Source organism: Monodelphis domestica, chromosome 4, assembly GCF_027887165.1.
Source record: "Monodelphis domestica isolate mMonDom1 chromosome 4, mMonDom1.pri, whole genome shotgun sequence".
Taxonomy (NCBI): domain Eukaryota; kingdom Metazoa; phylum Chordata; class Mammalia; order Didelphimorphia; family Didelphidae; genus Monodelphis; species Monodelphis domestica.
The window spans coordinates 262,627,349-262,650,966 of record NC_077230.1 but is presented as its reverse complement, the minus strand read 5'-3'; the positions used below and the strand labels follow the sequence as shown (position 1 = coordinate 262,650,966).

Sequence of the window (23,618 nt, the reverse complement as noted above, 5' to 3'; positions counted from 1 at the left end):
CAGCTTTCTTCCTGACTTTGGAATTGATTTAAAGTCAGATTCTGTGTTCTTCTGTAAGGAAGGTCTAGCTGATCTTGTTGCTTCTTTCTTTGGGGCACTGAGTGTTGCTTTATTCCAGGTTCTCAGGGACAACTCTGGCTGTTCTATAAGCTTTCAGTACTGGATGAAGCAGTCCAATCCAAGGCAGAGTCTGATTTTTTAGTGCTGCAAGTTCCTTTTCTAGTTTTGGTTATGAACAAATCAGCAGAGGAGGTCTGCTGGCTCAGCAGTAGGGCTACAGCATTTCTTTTGGTTTGGAATTTCAGCCCTGGTTATTCCTCTGAAGGCTGAAAACTGGACTAAAAGTTGGAACTAAGACTCTTCTTTGCTCCTGAAATCTGAACCATTATAGTAGGTATTTGTTTCTGGAAACACTACATCAGACCAGCAATGACTCCTCACCCAGGAATATAACGTCTCAGCACAGTTTCCCTCCTCAATCTGTCCTAGATCAATCACCCAGAAAGATGTAGTAGGTGACAAATCTTCCCTTATCTTTCCCTTGATACCCTCTTCCTTTTTCTTTCACTTGGTACCCGGTATAAGTCTGGGACCTCTTCTTGCCCTGGGGCATAACCTCCTCCTGGGTGTTAAAGGTACACATGGGTACTGGCTCCAGGCCATATTCTGACTCCAGTATCTCAGACCTTATAGATTGTTTTCCTGTGCCACCTTGGGTTGGAAAAATGACTTATGGTGACTTTTTAAAAAAAATCTACCCATAAGATTCAAATTGGTGCATTTTCTAGATCTGTTTGAAAGGAGAGGAAGGAAATAAGCATTTATATAGCATCTACTATGTACAAGGCACTGTGCTAAACGTTATATATATTATATCATTGGAAAAAGGGGAGTTAACAGTACAGAATGCTGCAGATAAGTCAATAAAGATGAGGACTGTGAAAAGGCCATTAGATCTGGCAATTAAGAGATACTAGTAGTTTTGGAGAGACTTGTTTCAGTTGAATGATGATATTAGAATCTAGACTGCAAAGGGTTAAAGAGTCAGTGAGAGGAAAGGAATTGGGGATGATGAGTATAGACAGCATTTTCTGTGTGTTTGGTTGACAAAAGGAGGAGAGATATATAGCTTCAGAGTCTGACAGGGTTTAGTGAAAAGTTAAGTATAGGAAACTTAAGTATAGGAAACTTAATGGTTGAAAGATATGAACAGGCAGTTTTCAAAAGAAGAAATCCAAGCTATCAAACACCACATAAAATGTTTTAAATAACTAGTAATTATAGAAACGCAAACTAAAGCAGCTTTAAATTTCAGACATTTCCAAGACTGGAAAAGATGACAAAAGAGGAAAATGACAGATGTTGGAGTGATGTGGCAAAACAGGCACAATAATGCCCTTTTGGTGGAGTTCTAAATTGGTTCAGATATTAGGGAAAGAATTGGAACTGTGCCATCAGTTAATAAACTGCTTATATTTTTGGATCCAACAATATACTACTAGCTCTGTATCCCAAAAAGATCTAAGAACAAGGAAAAGGATGTGTGTGTGTGTGTGTGTGTGTGTGTGTGTGTGTGTGTGTGTATTTCCTATATATATATATGAAATATCTTAGCAGATTTTTTTGTGGTAGATAAAAATTGGAAACTAAAGGGATGTAAGGAATATATATGTAAGGAATAAAGGGATATAAGGAATAGCTAAATGAACTGTAGTATATAGAATGAAATGAAATATTGTTGACAGTTTTAGAGAAAAGTGGGAGGACTTCTACTAAGTATTACTAAGGAAGGTAAACAAAATTAGGGAAAAATTTATATGAGGAAAAGATAATAGAGAAAAATAATTTTTAAAGACTTTAGAATTTTGATCAATACAATGATAAACTATGAGTCCCTAAGTCATCAAGATGAAACATACTACTTACTTCCTGACTGGGAGTTGATGAAGTTGAAATTCAAAAAGAGATATATACATATAGACTTGGCCAATATGGGAATTTGTTTTATTGGATTACATCTTGAAGGCTTTCTTTTGGTGGTTCATTTTTTTAACTGCTCAAAAGGGAATGGGAGGGAGATGGTTGTGGGATGTACAGATTAATAGAAAACAAACAAAAACAAAAGAAAACAAGACAAAAGATATATAAGTTATGACATACTATATTTATTTTAATACAATTTACTGCTATGTACTACCGTTGCTCTGAATGAAAACTCAGGTAATGAACCACACTGCCAAAGAGGAATAGTGAACCTACATTCTATAATCTTATTACTAAAAATAGTATTCCAATATACTGCCTTCCTGGCAGTATTTTTTATTAGAAATCAATGGGGAGTACTCACTGGAAAAACGTGCTAAGTATATAGCTTGGCACAGTGCTTTCCTACCACCAAGTTAGCAGAGATTAACTTTAATATAAAGTTCAAAGTGAAATAATAGGCTGAGCAAACAACAAAAAAAGGACTTTACCATAAAAAGCTACTACATGGTAGGGAAGGTCAAGATACAAGTTTAGAAAAAGATAACAATGTGAAAACAGGTATAAACAAAGCTTCAAAGAAAAATGCTAATTGGACACAAAGCCAGATAGGATTCCTGGAATAGTTAAAGATAAGAGTAGTGGAAGAACCATTAGGAAAAACAAATGAGATTAATGCAAGAAAATTATGAAAATAAAATTAACATCTTAGTAAAAGAGGCATGGGCAGCTGGGTGAAGCAGGGGGTAGAGTGCCAGGCCTGATTCAAGAAGGTTTTTCTTCCTGGATTCCAATCTGGCCTCAGATATATGCTATGTGGTCCTGGACAAGTCATGTTGCCTTGCTTGTCTCAGTTTCCTGAACTGTAAAATGATCTTGAGAAGGAAGTAGCAAACCACTCCAATATCTTCACCAAGGAAATCCCAAATAGAATTATGAAAAGTCAGATATGATTGAACAACAATAAACCTTCTTTCGAAGTACAAAAAATACTGAAGAAAAAAACAGAATTGGCCCAATAGCAAGAAAAAGCAGAAAAATTCACTGAAGAACTCCTTTAAAAGAAAATAAGGCCAAACAGAAAAGGTACAAAATTCACTGAACACACAAACTTTAAAAATTAGTCAAATGAAAAAAAAGTGCAGAAGCTCACTGATGAAAATAATTCCTTAAAAATCAGAAATGGGCAAATGGAAACCAATGACTCAAAGGGATGCAAAATACTATAAAACAAAGTCAAATGAATGAAAAGTAGGAGAAAATGTGAAATATCTCATTGGAAACAACTGATCTGCAAAAAGAATGAGGAGAATGAAAAATTATTGGACTGTGCCAAAGTTTGTTTTTTTTTTTAAACTCTTATCTTCCATCTTGGAGGCAATACTGTGTATTGGCTCCAAGGCAGAAGAGTGGTAAGGGCTAGGCAATGGGGGTCAAGTGACTTGCCCAGGGTCACACAGCTGGGAAGTGTCTGAGGCCAGATCTGAACCTAGGACCTCCCATCTCTAGGCCTGGTTCTCAATCCACTGAGCTACCCAGCTGTCCCCCAAAGATATTTTTTAAAAAAGGAGAAAGGAACTACTTGAACAAAAATATTTGTAGCAGCTTTTTTTTTTTGCTTTGGCAAAGAATTGGAAATTATGGAGATGTCCATCAATTGGGGAATGGCTAAACAAATTGTGAGAGATGATGGTGATGGAATACTATTGTGCTGTAAGAAATTATGGGCAGGATGATTTCAGAAGAAGGTGGAATGGCCTACCTGAATTGATAAAGAGTGAAATAAGCAGAAACAAGAGAATGTTGTACACAGTAACTGCAATATTATATGATAATCAACTGTGAAAGACTTAGCTACTGTTGAACTTATGACAAGGAATGCTATCTATCTCCAAAGAAAGACCTGGTAAAGTCAGAATGCAGATCAAAGCATACTATTTTTCACTTCAGTTTGTGTTTTTATTTTGGAATTTTGGTTTTATGAGTATTCTCTTACAACAAAGACCAATATGGAAGTTAGTTTTGCATGATAATACATGTATAAGCCAGATCAAATTGCACACCATTGCTGGGAAGGAGGGAGACAATTTCGATCTCATAATGTTGGAAAATGTATTTTGAAGATTATTACATGTAATTGGGAAAATTAAAAAAAAACACTTTTAAAAAGAATTGTTGGATTATCTCAAAGCCACGATCAAAAAAAAAAGAGCCTAGACATCATATTTCAAAAAATTATAATAGAAAGCTGCTATAATATCTAAGATCCAGATGGTAAAATAGAAATGGAAAGAATTCACTGATCAGCAACTGAAAAAATTCCCAAAATGAAAACTCACAGGAATTTTATAGACAGATTCTAGAGCTCTCAGGTCAAGGAGAAAATATTAGAAGCTTATAGAAAGAAACAGTTCAAATGACATAGAACCATAGTAGAATCATACCAGAAAAAGCTTTTATGCTAAGGGAACAGAGGGCTTGGAATATGACATTCTCAAAGGTATTGTAGTTTCCCTGATTATTATTTTTTAATTGGGCCTGTTTTTGCTTTTAATTTGAGACATGATTGCTGGCTCTGACTTTTTTACTTTGGCTGAAGCATAATACAGATTCTTTTCCAGTCCTTCATTTTAACTATGTGTGCCTGTTTCAAGTGTCTCTTCTATACAACATATTAATGGATTAGCTCATCTCATTCACCTTTACAGTTATGATGACTATATAATTCTCCCCTATTTTCTTCTGTTAGTTTTCCTTCTGACCACTGCCCCTATTAATTTGTCCTTTATTTAATCAGTCCTGCTGTTCTTCCTCCTGCCATTTCTCTTATCGCCTTCCTCTCCTATTTTCCTATTGGGTAAGACAGATGTCTATACCTAATTGTGTGTGTATATCTGTATTCTTATTTCTTTGAACCAATACTGATGAAAGCAAAGTTCAAGCATTGCTTCTTCTTCTTTACCTTAACTATAAAAATTCTTCTTTGTGCACCTCTATTATATTTGCTAAAAGGTACCACAGAATGAATGAAAACATTTTACAGCAGGCTTCTCTGAAAAAGTCCACATTTCTCAAATATATAAGGAACTGAGTCAAATTTATATAAATAAAAGCTATTCCCCAATTGATAAATGGTCAAAGCATATAAATAGGCAGTTTTCAGAAGAAATAACTATCAATAGTTATATGAAAAAATGCCTAAATTACTTGTGATTAGAGAAAGACAAATTAAAACAACTCTGAGGTACCACATCATACATATCAGAAATGACAAATGCTGGAGGAGATACTGGAGAATAGATGCATTAGAACTGTTGAAGAAGTGAACTGGTTAAACCATTTTAGCAGACAATATAGAACTATGCCTAAAGGAATATAAAACTATGCATACCTTTTTGATTCAGAAATACAACTAGTGGGTCTATACCCTAGAGATCAAAGAAAAAGGAAAAGGAAGTATATCTACAAAAACATTTTTAGCAGCTCTTTTTTGGGTGGCAAAGAATTGGAAATTGAGGGGATACTTATCAACTGGGGTATGGCTAGCCAAACTGTGGCATATGATTGTCATGGAGTACTACTGTGCTCTAAGAAATGAGGAGGGGGGTGGTTTCAGGAAAACATAAGACCCTATATGAACTGATACAAAGTGAAGTGAGAAGAACTGGGAGAGAGCAGTGTGCACAGCAATAGCAATGTTGTAATAATGATTAACTGCAAAAGACTGGACTACTCTAATTAATAAAATGATCCAAAGAACTCATGATGAAAGCTATTCATGTCCAGATAAGAGAATTAATGAACTGAGTGCAAACTGAAGAATAATTTTCTCACTTTCTTTTCTTGACATGGCTAATATGGAAACAGCTTTTGCATGATTTCAAATGTATAACTGATATTGATAACCTCAGTGGATGTGAGAAGGGTAGGAAATAGGGAGAAAATTTGGAACTTAACAAAGAAAAGCTTGTTAAAAATAATTTTTAAGAAGAAAGAAGTCACCAATAGATATTTATAATCAACCAAATGATTCATAGCATTACACTATGAAGTTTTCTGCTTTTTTGCTTGATTTTGCAAAGTGAATTGCTATAGTATAATATCTTCTTTTATACTTACTAAAAAAACCTTTAAAATATAACTAGATATTTGGTAATTACTGAATAGAAGCAGAAAGGAGCTTATTTATTTTTCAGCTATGGAAGGCCTCTTTACAAAAATTTATCAGGTCTTAGGACTTAAAAACTTCATACAAATGCAGAAAAGCAGAAATATTATATATAGCCTTTACTGATAACAATTTAAGAAAAAATACATTTAAAGTGTTTAAATTAATTGGATACTAAACTCAATCTTAAAGAATTATTGGGTCAAAAAACATAGATGGATTTAGGGTGCAGAATGAGACAAAAATAGTGTGGCCCAAGGGATAGGGTTATGGGGCTGGAGTCAGGAAGGCCAAAGTTCAAATCTAGCTTCTGTCTGACACTCACTTGCTAAGGCAAGTCCTTTTAACTTATTTGCCTCAGTTTCCTCCATTCTATAAAATGGGGATGATAATAATAACACCTACCTACCAGAGTCATGAGAAAGTTCTTAGTACAATGTCTGGCACAAAATAAGTACTAAATAGTTGTTTTTCTTTTTTGACTATGAATATTTATTACAATATCGCAAGGAATTTATTTTTCTCTTTTTCCAGGGAAAAAAGAAAATAGATTTTTGTTAATTAAAATTAATTAAAAAACAGGTAAGGGGAGGTCAGGTAGATGCTAGAGATGTAGAATGTTGCACGTTCTTTCAATGAGGTGATTGCATTTGTTAGTTTTGTATAATTGCTTTGTTACAAAAGACCTTTCACGGAATAGTTGTAATCTCTAAATATTTGTAATGTAACAACAAAACACTTCAATAAAACTTGTAAAACAGTAACCACTATATGAAAGATTACTTCAAATCACTAATAAGAGGAATGTAAATAAAAATTGAGATTTCACTTCAAACTCAGAAAACTGACAAAGATGACAAACGATCTTAACAGATAACTTGGAGCTATGGAAAGATAGTCATACTAGTTTACTGGGGATGAATTTTGTTTGTTTTGTTTTTTACACCTTTACCTTCTTTCTGTCTTTGAACCAATAATTGTAGAAACAATAGAGTGGAAAGGGATATACCACAGGGGTTAAGTGATTTGCCCAGGGTCACACAGCTAGGAAGTATCTGAGGTTAGATTTGAACCCAGGATCTTCTAATTTGAACCCAGGATCTTCTATCTCCAGGATTGGTTCTCTATCCACTGAGCCACCTAGCTGTCCCCTGTTGATGGAGTTTTGAAGTGGCCTAATTATGCTGGAAAGCAACATGGAATTATATTAAGAGAATGACTAAAAATGTTTACATTCTCAATCTATGCTTTGGTACCATTAGGCATGTGTCTCTAAGGAGGTAATAAAAAGAAAAGTTCTAATATACAATAAAATGATTATAACAGCATTTTTTAAAGGATCAAAGAACCTCAAACCAAATAGATACCTCTCTATCAAATGGATATAGAGATTGTGGGACTTACCCATAAAAAAAGAATGTAGATTATAGAGAGGCAAGGGAAGAATTAGGTGTATTGAGGAAAAATGCAAGCAATAAGATGAAAATATACACAATGACAATATTTTAAATATAAAGCAAGAAAAAAAGTGTGCTGTGTAATTATGACCAAATTGGACTACGAATAAAGGATATGAAAATGTACCTGCTTTCCCTCTTTGCAGAGGAAGGTAACCTTGGATGCTTTGTTTAGGTTTGCTGGTATGCTTTCCCCTCTTTTTTTTTTTTAAACCCTTATCTTCTGTCTTGGAGGCAATACCGTGTATTGGCTCCAAGACAGAAGAGTGGTAAGGGCTAGGCAATGGGGGTCAAGTGACTTGCCCAGGGTCACACAGCTGGGAAGTGTCTGAGGCCAGATTTGAACCTAGGACCTCCCGTCTCTAGGGCTGGCTCTCAATCCACTGAGCTACCCAGCTGCCCCCTTGCTTTCCCCTCTTTTTAAAAAAAATATTTTTGTAATAAGAGAGAGTTGAAGAGGGATAAAAATTTTATATAAAAAGCAAGATATCAACACTTAAAAATGTCACTTTTGTCTTGAAGGATCACATTAAATGCCTCTTTTTTTTTTAATCTGCTAGGTCATATGCTACTGACAGCCACTTGTCACAGGAATATAGGAAACATCTTTTCGTAAAAGAAAAATGCATAACACATCTTTAAGTTTAGTAATTCCTTTAAGTACAGTCCCAGGAGACAAACAGCAGATGTTTGTGGGGAGAAAAATTTGGCTTATATAATCTTTCCTGGTGAAGGTTTTTAATCTGTTTTGGAAGCATTTGCCAAATAAATACTTTATGGTCAAATAGTCGTATTTCTCCCCAGTCTCGGAATCCAGAACTCTACAAAATTTTTTTAAAATCTATTGCCTTTTTTTTGGTATCTTTTTTTTAAAAACACATTTTATTCTTCCCATGTTTTGTTTCATGATTTGAGGATTCAACTAAGTATTCCAATATTGAAACTAAATAGATGAATCTTTTAAATACACAACTAATTTGTGATTCCATTGCTTTAGAAGCTCCTTCCAATTATTAATCAATCAATAGCTTTTATCAAGTACCCATATCGTCCCAGACATTTCATTCAATGCTAGAGACAGAAATGAAACTATCTGCACTCAAGGAGCTTATGTTCTTGAGGGATAGGGGTGGTGGTAATTAAGTCCATAAATGAGTATGTGTAGGATATATATATGGTAATACGGGGAGGGAGGTTACTAGAGGTTAGGGAGGTAGGATTGGAAAAGTCTTTATATAGAAAGTAGTGCTTGAGCTGAGTCTTGGAGGAAACAAGAATCATGAAGGCAACATTGAGGAGTATTTTCCAAGAATAGAGGATAGCCAACAATAGGCATAGGGATGGAAGACAGAATGTCATATGGCAACAGGGTGGCTAGTTTGGTTGAACTTGAACAATGCAGGAAGAAGAGTGGTGCATAATAAGGATCTAAAAGTAGGAAAAGGGTCATGTTGTTATGGGTTTTAAATTCTAAAATAGAGGAATTTATGTCACTGGAGCTTATTTGGTAGAGGACTGACAACAGAATGATTATTATCATTTAATCAGCTGTGTGGAGGACTGATTTGAGAGGGGAGAGACTTGGGGCTGGGAGACTAATAAGTTATTGCAGTTATCTGGGTAAGGGTGACTGTGTGCTATTGATTGTATAAATAAAGACAAGGGGAAAGATCCAAGATACTTTGAAGACAGAAACAATGTTTCTTACTTGACAAATGACTGGATATATCGAGTGAATGAGAGTGAGGCAAAGGATGACTCCAGCACTATAAACAGAATGGAAGGATAACTTGATGAATGTGGGGAACTAAGAGTAAGGGTGTGTTTGGGGAAAAATATTAATGTTGTGTGATGCAGACTGCAACCAATTCATGCCTGAACATCTTTTGCTGTCCTACTAGAAAGGAATAGGTGGGAGGTAACATCTTTCTCATTAATTATTATCCTGGTAGCCAGAACTAGCTAAGGGGCATCTACTAAAACCATGAAGTAATCTGAAGAGTAGGATTTGGAAAGAGGGGATTTTCTCAAAGGCATCTTGTAGTAGTAGTAGGTATCTGGGTGATGGTTATGTTATAATTATCCTGAGGAGCTGACTCCTGCAGTGGAAGAGAAAAGGTTAGAAGTTTCTTAGAGATGGGGAATGTTAGGTGATAATGGATAAGAGGTGTGATGTCTTTGAAACAAGTCTCTCAAATGATATTTTAGGGTTATATCTTTCCACTCGTTAGTCTGGTATTCCAAAGGGTTAACCTAAGATAAACCTATGAGGGTAAAAAGCTCTAACTTTGGAGACCACTATACTACACTACATCACATCAATTATAAGAAGCAAATAAGAATGGGGCACTTCTGCTTTTCTATTTTCAGATGATATTGTCCTATCCACCTGGATTATCAGTCTCTTCCTTTCTTTGATCCTCTCCTTACCCCACCACCCCAAACTTTTTGTTGTTCACCTTTTTTACCACCCTTTCTTACCAGTTTTACTCATTTCTAAAATTTAACACTACTCACACAGTATTCTTAGAAACATTGCCTTATGATTTTATATTCATTCTGTTAGCTCTTGCTTCCATCTTCTATGCATTTAAAAAAATTAAAATTATCTGGTGATGTCTGTGGGCATGTCTAATCTTAGAGTTCTAATCCAACTTGGCCCAGAGAGGCCAAGTCATTTCCCCAAGGTCACTAAGTAATTAGGGTCAACACATAAAACTCAAATCCTGTGACTCCTATGCCTAGTATTCTTTTCACTGATGACTCATTCAAACTTTCTTGTGGCCTAGCCATTTTAAAAAGAATTAAAAGAAAGGGCTTAGGGCTAACTTGTAAAAAGTATGGAAAGCCTTTGTGAACCAGAGAAATTACTAATTAATTTTAATTGAAGTCTATGGCATTTGGTTATGTTTTTAGAGTTGTATAGTTCTTTGAACAGATTTAAAATGATTGTTTTTAAAAACAGTTTGTGAAGTTATATGAAGTGGAAATGGATATTATTTGTAGTTTTACCTGAATAAAATATAGCCTATTATAGAATCATTAATTTTGGAATTAAAAATTCGTACTTCAACAGACCCATGATTTCATCAATGTGGTTATTTCTTCCAACAATTCAGATTACAAACCATTCAGGCTTTTTCATATCATTCATTTCTTGTCCATGTTCTCCCAGAAACTCTCCACACGATTTACCAAACATGATGAAAACATTCCTCTTAGGTCTTTTAACATTTCTTCAGTACCAGCATAACAATCAGGATGGTCATTAGTTATTACTAGCCTTCAATACATGACTGCCTAACTCCTTTCCTCGTCACACATTTCTTACTTGGATGAAATATTTTTGCTCCAATTTTGATATAGACGACTACTGGCAATATGCTACAGCCTACTTATACCCATCAATGCCCTTTAGTTTACTAAAATCTTGGTTCTTGGATACTGTTACCTTTCATAATTCAAAATCTTATACCTTCATAGGAAGAATGTGTTTTTAGAAGATGTTTTTCTAGCATAGCTGGGATGACCAACAATGCTGTGCATTTCCCAAATGCTATCCAATGTGCTTTCTTTCTCCATTTCATTTCCAGGCTTTGCTCCAGTGCTTGACCAAGATATAAAGAGCTGATAAATTAACTGAATGTGCAGTCTATCCAACTGCATGTAGTAATATGGGCATCATATTCTGAATTCAGTTAGTTTTAGTCTATTGCTCAGACAAGCAGTGTGGTGTGGTAGATAGAAAGTTGGCCTTGAAGTTAGGAAGATCAGGATTCAAGTCCTGCCTCTGACAAATATTGGCTATGTGACCCTATGTAAATTCTCTTAGTGCCCCAGGTAATGCTCTAAAACAATGTTGTAGGTCACATCAATATAATTGAGCTTCTTTTGAAGAGTCAGTTAGTTTTTATGTCTCCTGAAGCCTTATGAGGAAAAAATACCATATTTCACATATTTTTCACAGAGCAGAATGATAAAAAAGGAAATGTCTGCAATGAATCAACTGCTTATATTTGTCAACACTTAGCTTTCCAGGATGAGTCATTCTTTAGTTATTGACCTATGTTTGATAAATTTTAGTTTTTGAAATAAGATGTGCATTTGCTCCAGTCCATCATGTTTCCAACTTTATTCTCTCAGATAAAGTATGAGGTGGATTTGTTTGAGATAAATTCTTTCATATCATTTTCAATTGAGCACAGACACCTGGATCTCTACAAATATTTACCTCAAATGGTGGTTTAAAATTGTGGGTCACAGAGTCCTGGAGAGTACATGTAGTTATTGCAAGGTGTCCAAGAATCCACAGTCAAACCAAGAGTTGTCATTATGATCTTTATAACTAGAGCCCTCTCCATCCAGGCAGTTCTTTTATTCTTTCCCAGTTGGTTCTAAACCTCACTCCCACCACTCCCTAAAAAGTTTTCTAAATCTTCTTTCTTACTCAAGCTGCCAATAGCTTCTTCTCCAATTCTCTATCTCAAAATCGATGCATATCCTCTCCTACACTCACTTCTTTTCCCTCAGTATTTATATCTCTTATATATATCTCCTTTGTCAGGCACACTCCTGGTGAAAACCATGCATCCTCATCGTCTCACTTCCTCTCCTCTCACTCCTAAACTCTTTGTAGTCTGGCTTTTGACATCACAACTCAACTGAAACCGCTCTTTCCAAAGTAAACAATAAGCTCTAAGCTATAATATCTGATCATCTTTGATCATCTTTTTTCTGTCCTTATCCTTTTCAACCTATTTGCTGTATTTTACACTGTTGACTACTCTTACCTCTCTGAGACTTTGATGATACTTTTTTGGTTCTCTTCCTGTCAGGCCCCTTTTCTGATTATCATCCTGATCATTCTCCAAGGATATCTCAGACTTCCTACTCCACACATATTATCATAGACATCACTAGTTCCCATAGGTCTAATCAAACTCTCTCTACTCAGTACTCTTACAATTTATATTATCTGGCCTAAGGCTCTCTTGTGAGCTTCAATTCCAATTGTCTATTGTGCATTTCAAACTGCAGGTGCTAGAGACACCTCAGATTTAATATGTCCAAAACACGATTATCTCCACATCTGCCAATCTTGCCCACCTCTTCTACACTTTCCTCTGCTGAAGGCACCAACAATCTTTCAGGATCAAAGATCCACTGGCATTATCTTCAACTCCTCATTCTTCCTCACACCATAACATTGATTCTCAAATATTGTCATTTTCAAAACTATATCTCTTTATGTTCAACCATTTTTCTCTAACATTGCTACCATAGTTCCAGAACTAAGTTTGCCATTACCTCTTGCCTAGATAACAGCCACAGCCTCTTACATGGTCTCTTGCCCCAAATCTCTCCTTAATTCAGTCCTTTACACTGTTGCCAAAGTGATTTTCCTCAATTGCAGATGATGATCAATAAATTCTGCTGGTTTCCCTTTGTCTTTGAAATTAAATATAAATGCCTCCGTTTGGCTTTGACTTAAGCCCTTCACAATCAGGCTCCAAATTATTTTCCAGTCTCATAGAACCATACTCTCCTCTTATACTCTATGATCTAGTCATACTGGGATTTCCCTCTGTTCCTTACAATTTACACTCCATCTTCCATCAGTATGCCTTTGCACAGCTTATCCTCTATAACAGAAATGCTCTTTTATTCTGCCTCAGAAAGTTCTTCAAGATGAACCTCAGCACTACCTTTTATATGAAGCCTTTCCTGATCACCTCCATTATTGGGACCTTCTCTTCCAAACAACCTTGCATTTCAAATTTCCTCCCATTTATAATTGTTTTGTGTGTATTTATATAGGTCCATTGTATTATTATTTATATAAGCCCATATATAGTAGTATGCAAATTCCTTGTAAGGATTGTTTTATTCATTGTGTTCTCAGGGTCTAGTACAATCAAACTGGCTTATAGTTAGTACTTAGTATTTAATTTTTGGTTGATACATTTTTAAAAAGGTGCTGACCTGCACTGGTAGAGGGAATTTCATCATTTGGTATTTTCCTATACCATCATCATAAATATGTTTATACAAAATATTGATGGATTAACTGAACAAGTACCTCTTCAGAGGACATAATTTGGACAATATGAATTTACCCTCCTCTTTGTGGATAGTTAGACCAATCTTTCTATAGTATTGTAATCTTTACTAAAAAAAAAACAAAAAACCCCCCAAAATTTTAAAGTATAATCTCAATAGGGGATTCTTTTGCTAGCACTTTACATATTTTCAATAGCAATGGAAAAGGCAATTATATAGTTTCCTTTTTTGCATCTTATTTGGAGCTATTAGTATATTCAGCAGATCTTTGGACAAATTATATCCATAGTTAAATTTGCAATATACAAAATGTACAAAATTCTAATGAATAAATTAATAAATGGAAACACATTTGAAGAGGAGAAAATGCTTTCTTAAAATCAACATACAATAAGTCCCTGAATTCTCATTTTCTCTGTCCTTTTCAGTCAATTGTGTAACCATAAATATCTGGCCTCTGATGTTATGATGAAGCTATTATCCTTTACCACTTTAAATCACTACCCCTTCAAATATTATTATCCCACAGGATTTTTGTCCATGTATTTTAATAAATCATCCATAATATTGTGAATAATCCTGTGGCATTGTAGATTTCCTTATCCTTCAATCTGATGTGATTTATTAATATCTTTTTTTTCCTGGTCATATATGTCTATGATGCCTTTTATACTCTTTTTATATCTTAAACTGTGGCAATGTCTACATTTTTTATATTGTTCATTTCTAATTTTTAAGTTAATTAGCTGTTTATTAAAGCTGTATTAGAGCTGTTGTAATCACAAAAAGGTATCTTCTCAGTGTTATTTCAAAATGACTACTGCTTCTTAAAAAACTATCAATCTGTTAAAAATATAGTCAATTTAATTTTTTATGATGAGTTTCAGTGCTTTCTACAAGCAACATCATCCATCTCTGCTTGAATATTCATAATGTATATGCTTAGGATTTCTGAGTATCATATAGATTTACAACTCTCAATCCCAAACATTTTCAATAAGCTTTGGCCTCCTCTCCTACAACTATTTTTGCAATGAATCCATTAAGCATCAAGACATAGATTTAATTCATTTGGAGGATCTTGTCAAATTCTTTACTCAACTTCTCTAATTATTCCTTCTTTTCAATTAATCTTAGCATATAAATTAAAATTATTTTCATGGTGCTCTCTTTTCTTATGTTCACAGTGGACAATGTAAGGTGAAAGGGCCAAATATCTCATGAAATGTTTCTTGTCTTTTTGCACACAATGAAATCAATCCCAAGGATCCTTCAGGTTAGATACTACACTGTTTTTGTCTTTCTCTCAATTTCCAATAATTAGTATAGTGCCTGTCACACAGTTAAAAATGCTGGCTGATGCTTATTGATTGATTGACTTCATTAACAGGAAAAATGTCATTATTTGTGTTATGCGATTTCTCCAGTAGTGTTTACTCTTGGTCACTGGATGCAGTCCATACAAAGATGATTAATGTTTGCTGACAGTATTAATAGCATTTTCTACTGCCTCTCCTCCTTCACTTTCCTGCCCCTCTTTCACCCTTCATAGTAGCACCTAATGATAGCCACTTAATATTTTTATCTATAGTTGTTATAGAAATATTTTTATCTATAGTTGCTATAGAAAGAAAAAATTATCAACTAGTGGTCAAATTTCTGGTAAATGAGTCTTTTAACACAAAAGGGAAAAATATATTATTTCAAAATATTGTTACATTCAGAGACTGGGGAACAATGTAGCTACAATGGGTCACTATCAATAAAGGGCAATGACAAGGGGAATGAGCTCTTTACCGAATCTAATTACATAGATACACACCAAATTTGTGAATAGAAATCTTGGGGAGAAGAATATTATAAAGTCAGCAATTAAAAATTGCCAGATAAAAGTTAAATAAAATAACCAAAATAGTTGTTCTCTTAAAAGAATAAACTTTCCTCCTCCCCTCAATATATGAAAAGAGTCACAATTGAGGAAACATCTAATGACATCTTCTGACTAATTTCATTGAATTTTTCAAAATTACAGCAGAAGTACTTTATATTACATTGGTATTGTTAGTTCTGACTAATCCTTACCTTATAGGCTTTACCATAGTTAGTTCTAGTTTTTATTACATATAACTGTGGTTCAGGAGACATGAAATGAGTTGAAATATATCTGAATTCATATAACAAATAAACAATATATATCAAATGAAACACATATTAACATTGGGGACAATTTCATAATAGACATCTATTAATAAAATTTTAAAATTCTTTATGAAGATTTTGCAAACAAAACAAAGTAACCACCATGTAGCAATGGTTATAGTAAAAGGTTTTTAAAGAAAAGTTTAGGAATAGTAGTTTAGATAGGTAAAGCTCTAATCCAGGAAGCTGCTAATGGAAGTAACTTGATAAGTAAGATCTATAAAGAATTCTTTTGTTTCTAGGAAATTGAAATGTAAAATGATACTTTTATTTCTCTCCTCTCCAACTTAAAAATGTGCTTTCAAAATATTTCTTCTACTCTGCAGAAAAAAAAAGAATGATAGATTTAGACCTGCAACACCTGGTTTCAAGTGGAGATGATATTTATTGTATCTACCTGAGAAAGCTATTTTGTAGACCAATGTGATAATATGTTAGAAGTATTTTGTAAATGTAAAAAAGTTTGCTTCTAATATTATGCAACTGGAATTAAATTTAAACCTCTTGAATTATCCATTATTTGTGTTGTATCAAAAGCAGTTATAGGAATTTATCCTTGGCAAGCTGTTGTAATTGCCAACAGTGCTGTTTTGGGGCACAGTTTTGGAATACTAAAAGGCGTTGCAGTGCAAATATATGACTAGCTTTCCAAAATATTACAAAATTCTTATTTTAAAGGCAAGGAAACTGATTATTACAATAATTATAACATCTATATTGTCCATTTTTAGCTAACTCATGGCTGGAATTTTCTCTCTCTTTTTTTTTTAAATTCTTACCTTCTGTCTTAGAATCTATACTAAATATCAGTTCCAAAGCAGAAGAGTAGCAAGGGCTAGGAAATTGGGATTAAGTGACTTGCCCAGAATCATACAGCTAGGAATTGTCTGAGGCCATTTTCCATTTTTTAACCCAGGTCCTCTCATCTCCAGGCCTGGTGCTCTATCTACTAAACCATCTAGCTGCCCCCTGGAATTTTCTTTATTCAGCTATCAAACACCATCATTAAATCCATTGCAACTGTAATATTAGAGAACAAAGTACAACGTTCCATGTCAAAAAAAAGTGCATGCATGACTCTAATACATCTGGGCTCTGAAAGTAATTTAAATTGCCCTAAAAATTGGTTCACATGACTGCATACTTGGTGTTCCCTTTGACTCATTTTCTGTCTTTAATGAAGTAAAGCACAGTACCATACACCATTACTTAACTAATTCAATTCTATATGTTCCTGGGCAGAATAAAGGTCCTTCACAAGTTGGCATCTAAATGTTTCTGGAAAACTGGGAAATTTTTCTAACAAAAGAGATTAATATAAGAAATTCCAGTAGTAATCCAGGGAGTAGAATGCTGTTGGAAGACTCTCAAAGAGTTTCACTGGCAAGAGAACTAGAAGCTCTCAATATATTACACTACCATCTATTGATGCATCAACTGAACAAGTGATCGAATTCAATTCAACAAGAATTTATTAAGTGCCTACTATGTGTCAAGCCCTGTTATGTACTGGGAATACATAAATAAAAAGTACCTGGCCACAAAGTTTATATTCTACCTAGAAAGGGGAAATAAAGGGATGGCATGTACACAAAGATGTAAATACAAATTATACAAAATAAATATGCAACAATTTATGGGGATAAAATCTAATAATTAGAGGGATAAGGAAAGAACTTGTGTAGGAGGTGTCACTTGAGCTGAGCCATGAAGGAAGCTAAGGGTTCTAAAAGGCAGAGGTGAAGAGATGAACACTCCACGCATCAAGGGCAGACTGCAAAGACAGAGGTGGGAGATGAAATATCATATATGGGGAACATCAAGTATGCCAATTTGGTTAGAAAATAGAGTACATGAAGGAAGTAATGTGAAATCAGTTTAGAGCAGGAGTTCTTATGTCATGGACCCCTTTGGCAATTTGATCAATCTTAATGGCCCTTTCTCAGAATAATGATTTAAAATACATAAAATACAGGGAATTACAAAGGAAATCAATTATATTGAAATATAGTTATCACTACATTTTTCCCATTAATGTCCAAGCTCAAATTTAGAACCTTTGCTCTAGAAAGATAGGCTGAAGCCAGACCCTGAAGGGTTTAAATATCAAACAAAGGAATTCATGTTTTATTCTAGAAGAAATAAGGATCCAAAGAAGCTTCTTTAGCCCAGGAGTAACATTTTCAGATGTTTTATTTATGAATATCAATTTACCAGTTGTATGGAAGAACTGGAGAGGACAGAAATTAGGAGGGAGATCAATTATTAAGTCACTGTAATGGTTCACGTGAGAAGTGATTAAGACTTGAACAATGATGGTAGCCAAGTGATTGGAGAAAAAAAGATGGAAACTAAGTCAAAAACTTCTTTTTGCATTAAATTTTCCCATTGGGTTCAACAATTTTCAAAACTTCCAGAATCTACTTTGTTTTTTCAATGTCTAAATCCTTCTAAACAGATGCTTATTATATACTGGTGTGATCTGCATGTGTATCTGTGACAATACTAAAATTTAACATGCCAGTTCATCAATACATGCATTTTGGATGGACACAGCATATAAATAACAAGGTAAGTGGAGACCTGAACATGAAGAAAAGAGTGGAATGAATTGTATTTCACAAACTGCATAGCATTTTCAAGAGTACTAAGGATTTTCTTTAAAAAAAAAACAACAACCCCAAAACCCTTATCTTTAATACAAATATTTTTCCAGTGATACTATATGGCTGGACACCAAAGAGTCAATCTCTAAAGAATCAAAATTTCAGGCTGCCCAAACTAATAAATGAGAGATGCATGATGGGAATAAATAGGTTACCACACTTTCCCAAAGAAATATATGAGAGGAAAATAAGGTGGGATAGCCATGTAGAAAAACTGAGTGCTAATAGCTGGAAAGTCATGAAAAGGTCCCTGGTTCACCGTGGGAAGAATTTAGGGAAGGACTCCATGGACAAAAACTAGGAAGCATGAAAATATATGGATGGATTGAAACTGGCACTGTTCAAAGAGGTACCTACAAAGATATAAGATCATAATTCCAAGGGAAGCAGCTTTTCTAAATAATTAGGTCCCGTAACCAGTTTCAAGAATTAATTGGTAAACAGGACACAAAGATAACTATCAAGGAAAAATTATGGTGGATAATTTTACTACCAGAATTTATATTACTTATTTTGTTAAATGAGATTTAAATCAAACTGTACTAGTTTACTTTATTTTCAGAACATGATTTTAATTAATTATTGTTCCAACCCTTTATTTGCTTATATACTAGTTTTATACTCTGCATATAAGATTTCATTGTGATACAGTGGAAAAAGCATTGGACTGGAGTCAGTGATCCTGTATTTGAAACAAAGACCTGCTACTTAATATCTTGTGAACTTAAGCATGTCAGATAGAAATTAAAATGAGTTAAGGCTACTAGTATGATAATGAGTAAAAAAAAAATTATATCTGAGTAACCTAATTTGTGTTTCCTATAAGTATACTCTGGCTGTAGGACCTCAAATTTCAGTAGATCAACTACTTCTCACATTAATATAGATCACACAGACACTGCCTTTTCAACCTATGTAACTGTTATTCATGTTTTATCATAATGTCTCCATACCATATTTATTATTCTTTCTTCCTGTTCTTTTGTTTGAAATGTTCTATATGAAGTGTCTTTAATTGTTAATTCTTGACAGACCTACTCCCTTTCCTTGAGTGCACTTGAGCACAACAATTTTCTTTTCAAAGACTGCATTTTTCAGATAGATCTGACACTTGCAGTCACTTGTGAAACCTCATCTTAAATGTGTTAAGGAAGTAAGTCAGGGGAAGAGCTCTACTCTCCTGTCCATGGAATGTATTCTCCTTCCTAACAAGCAGAGATGATCTTTCTTTCAGTGGGCTAAAATGTTATATCCTGGGATTAGAAAACTGCTCTTCCCTGACTTCACTGCCACAACATACTCCTTGAGATATGAAGTAAGTCCAGTCAGAGTAGGCTCTGTTTTATGAAGAATAAAGTTAAGCAGACTATAAGATCTGTGGAACTCCTATGAAGATGGTTTCAATGAAAATTTTCGTTCCTATAAGCTAACTATTCACATGAAAGCTTCCTTATTTTCAGTTTATAGTAGGCTATGAATGACTCATAGCCTACCTTAAGTTATAGGACTATTTTAATTTTTAAAATAAACTCATTATTCCAATGAGTCCTTAATTTGTAGATTATCATGTAGAATTGGCAAATTTATGGTGGATTCTTACATTTTCTGATTGATTTATATCTGTTTTTTCAGCCAAGCCTTTTAGATTTAATTAAATCCAGAGACTGAGATATGGACCACTCTGGAAGGACCCTTGTCTCTCAATAAATAGGAAAAATGCTTAGTACCACAGCATTTGGCTTATTTTGACTCCTAATTCCTAATAACATATATCACCTTTCAGAAGATAAAGCCTAATCCCAAGACATTAAGACTATGGATATTCTCTACTATAAAAGTGAGGGAAACTTAGTTTTCCTGAGTTATGGATTATGGGAACTTCAGAGGAGTTTTAATATAACTGATGGTCCTTCTTAGTCCATCTCATATCAGATGGCCCCAGAAACGTATGCATCCACAGCTGTTCTGCTTTCTCCCTCTCCCTCCAAATCCCAATCTGTTAAAATCTAATATTTATGCCTATCCTCTGTCATTTACCTGCCACTGTGAGGCAGTGGCTCCTTGATTAGATAGAGAAGAGGCTTTTCAGGGATAGGCCCAAAGTTAGCTAAACATGACAAACACAATTATGAATAGAAGGATTTTTAATTGCACCCAGATAAGCATATACACACAATTGGGTAAATCCTGTTCCCATGGTCAATAGATCATGTTCTACCAGAAAAGGCACATGCTATATATGGTTGTCTATTGACTTGTATGGTAATTTATTGAATAATTTAATTAGACAGTATAAGTAATGCATAAAACATTGAGAAGGCAGATGTTTTTATAATGATTTATTTAGTTAATCAATAAAACCTAATTTTGAATTCACTACCTGATATGAACCTTCTGAGTTGTATTTACAGCATAAATTTCCCATAGGAACCTGGTCACTGTACAATAGTTATGAAAAAACACATTACCTTACATGATAGAGAAATGCAGGCCTTGCCATATTGATGACTGGTTGGGAAGAACTAAAGAGCTCAGATTTGGTTTTCCAACTCCAGACAATGGAAATGTTGATTAATCTCCAGGAACATCTCTCAATTATAGACATTTTTGGGGGTTATAAATGCAGCACATTTTAGAAAATAATTTTCCCAAAAGTGTATATTAATATTTCCCCCCATTTTTGGGAGAACAGATAGACATTTCAATTTTAATTCATTAGATACTAGCTAACGAGGCTATTCTTCACAGCTTTATTCATGCACTTGATGCTTTTTGCTGAAGTTCAAACAAGGATAACAATACATATGTAGTCAGGATTGTGCTTTATAGCAATCCTCTGTAAGATGTATCTTTAAGAATGCATTGTACCGAAAAGTAAGAACCCTGTACATATTTCTTAAACTATAGTGAAGTTGCAGATACTTCTGAAATCATGATTTCATGTATGGTGAAATGGATTAAATTTTTTTTCATTAGTAATATCCATTTGGTGAATTATATGTAGTAAAATTTTTATCTTATATCAACTTCACACAATGCCTAATACTTTCCTAAACTGCCTACCTGATACCCATCAACCCTCTCAATCACTATCCAGTTAATATTTAGGGAACTTAAACTTTATGTTTTTATTAATATAATAAGAACATAAACAGTAAAGTAAATCTATTGAATACAGTCATCAAGATTCAAAGTCATCTAGGTTCAGTTATCTATAAACTATTAGTACTGTCCTCTCCTCTTTCAATCTATATTCTTCTGTTGCTGCAGATAGTTAATGTATAGGCTTACTACAAAATCCTAAATCCTTGCTATTGAAAACAATTTAGAAGAAAACAAATTACCTGTTTGTCATGTGACATGAAATCATCTGTTTCCATGGTCCTGTCGTTGTACAATTTTCCTGACAAATGTACTGTATATTTACAGTATCGATGCAGTCCACAGGCTTGGCAAGAGCAATTTTCTGGAGTCTTCCAACGGATACTTACATTAGGATAATTTTCCACCCGTTCCTGAAAACAATTAATAAATTAATGAATGACTGGTGCTTTTTAAAAGTAAATTAAAAATGACCTCAGGAATTACATATGGAAAAGTAACAATAGTATTTTTTTAGTGCCTAGCACAGTGTCTTGCATATAGCAGGGACTTGTTAAATGTCTGAATGAATTTTATCATTCATTACATTAACTGAATTCATGTAAAGAAACAAAATATATGTGAGAAAATACTAACATAGTATTTGTTTTTAATCTCTTCTTATGGATAAAAGAATTGATAAGTAGTAAAACTGAATGTTTTTCTCTATTAAAGAACTTGAAGGAACAGGAAGCAAAGAACTAAGTAGATTTTCTATTTTAGGAATATCAGAAATTGACCACTCTATTCTTCAACCAATTCAACTACTGATAAAGGTTTGCATTAAATGGTTCCAAGAAGAATCAAATCCTTCTCATACATGTTAACTAAAGATCTGTGTGTGAGAAAATGGCTAAAGTACTCCTTACTGTTATTTGTTACTCTACCCTAAATGCTAATACAACCACTACTGTAATGAAAATTGCCTTATACATTGTTGTCAAAATTCTTCAGAAGCCTGGAAATAAACAATACAGAAAGGAAGGTTTTTACCTATAGGAAAGCTGCAGTATAACTTACGTATAAAATAATGCAGTTCAGTTGCAAACTGAAGAAATCTGCCTTATTTCTGGACAGACATATTGTTTTATGTATGTAGATGGTGGTATGCTGTTAGGTTTTGGAGTTTTTTTGTTTTCTTTTTAAAAAATTCCTTTAAAAATTATCACAGTTGTATTTGTAGATATTTAGGATGGGAATTTCCCATAATAATCTTGTAGTGATAAAGTATTGTAATGTGTAGTTTTATTTCTCCCTTATCTTTAGATATTAAATAACACATTCAAAAGACCTGTGAAATAACTGGCCTTCAGAACAGTACAAAATGAAATAAGACTTTCAAGGTATATTAGCCAAGTTTAGGACTTAAAAGGTGTTATGTTCAGTAGTAAATTAAAGAATTTGAAATTAATTGACTATAAAATAATCTAATTAGTAAACTACTGAGAAGTAAGAATAATCAAAACAGTCAACAACTTCCAAAAATAGTAGAGGGAAAACAAGTTGATTTTATAAATGTACAGAAATATCGCTATATTTGAGCTTTGAATATTTAAATGTAAATAGTAAGGAAAACTTTCCCCTAATGCCATGATAAATCATTATTGTTGCCATTAGTCTTCATGCACAAAGAGATTTAATACCTTATATTGTTCTTTCCAGCGACTTCTGGAAACTAAGTTTTCTAGGCGCGGCTGAACAAAGCGACCATCCAAATAATGAAGAGATGTTAACATGTCTTGTGCATATGACTTTTGCCTTGTGCCATCTATTAAGAGTCAATTTAAAAAAAATGAGCAAGTAAGCAAATAAATAAATAACTTTGCAGCCATGAAAGCATTTAATTAACTTTATACTGAAGGAGCTCTTCCTATATTTTCAGATAGATTCCATGATTAGTCAGGAAGAACAAAGTACATTTTGAGAGAAAATGAGCTATCAAAC

At 34.0% G+C, this 23,618-nt stretch overlaps 1 protein-coding gene across 3 annotated transcripts in view; it reads right to left on the bottom strand.

Annotated features, from left to right (window-relative positions):
- Window positions 1–23,618, bottom strand: part of CCDC82 (coiled-coil domain containing 82) — a 56,218-nt gene that overhangs the window by 18,137 nt on the left and 14,463 nt on the right. For 2 of the 3 annotated variants that reach the window (XM_056794473.1, XM_056794474.1), the window contains exons 6-7: window positions 23,318–23,442; window positions 21,878–22,048 (exon numbers count right to left, since the gene is read on the bottom strand). In XM_056794473.1, coding sequence (XP_056650451.1) covers window positions 21,878–22,048; window positions 23,318–23,442 — 296 coding nt within the window. Of the gene's footprint in view, window positions 1–21,001; window positions 22,049–23,317; window positions 23,443–23,618 lie in introns of all 3 variants that reach the window. The other variant, XR_008911328.1, reaches the window with a different exon arrangement.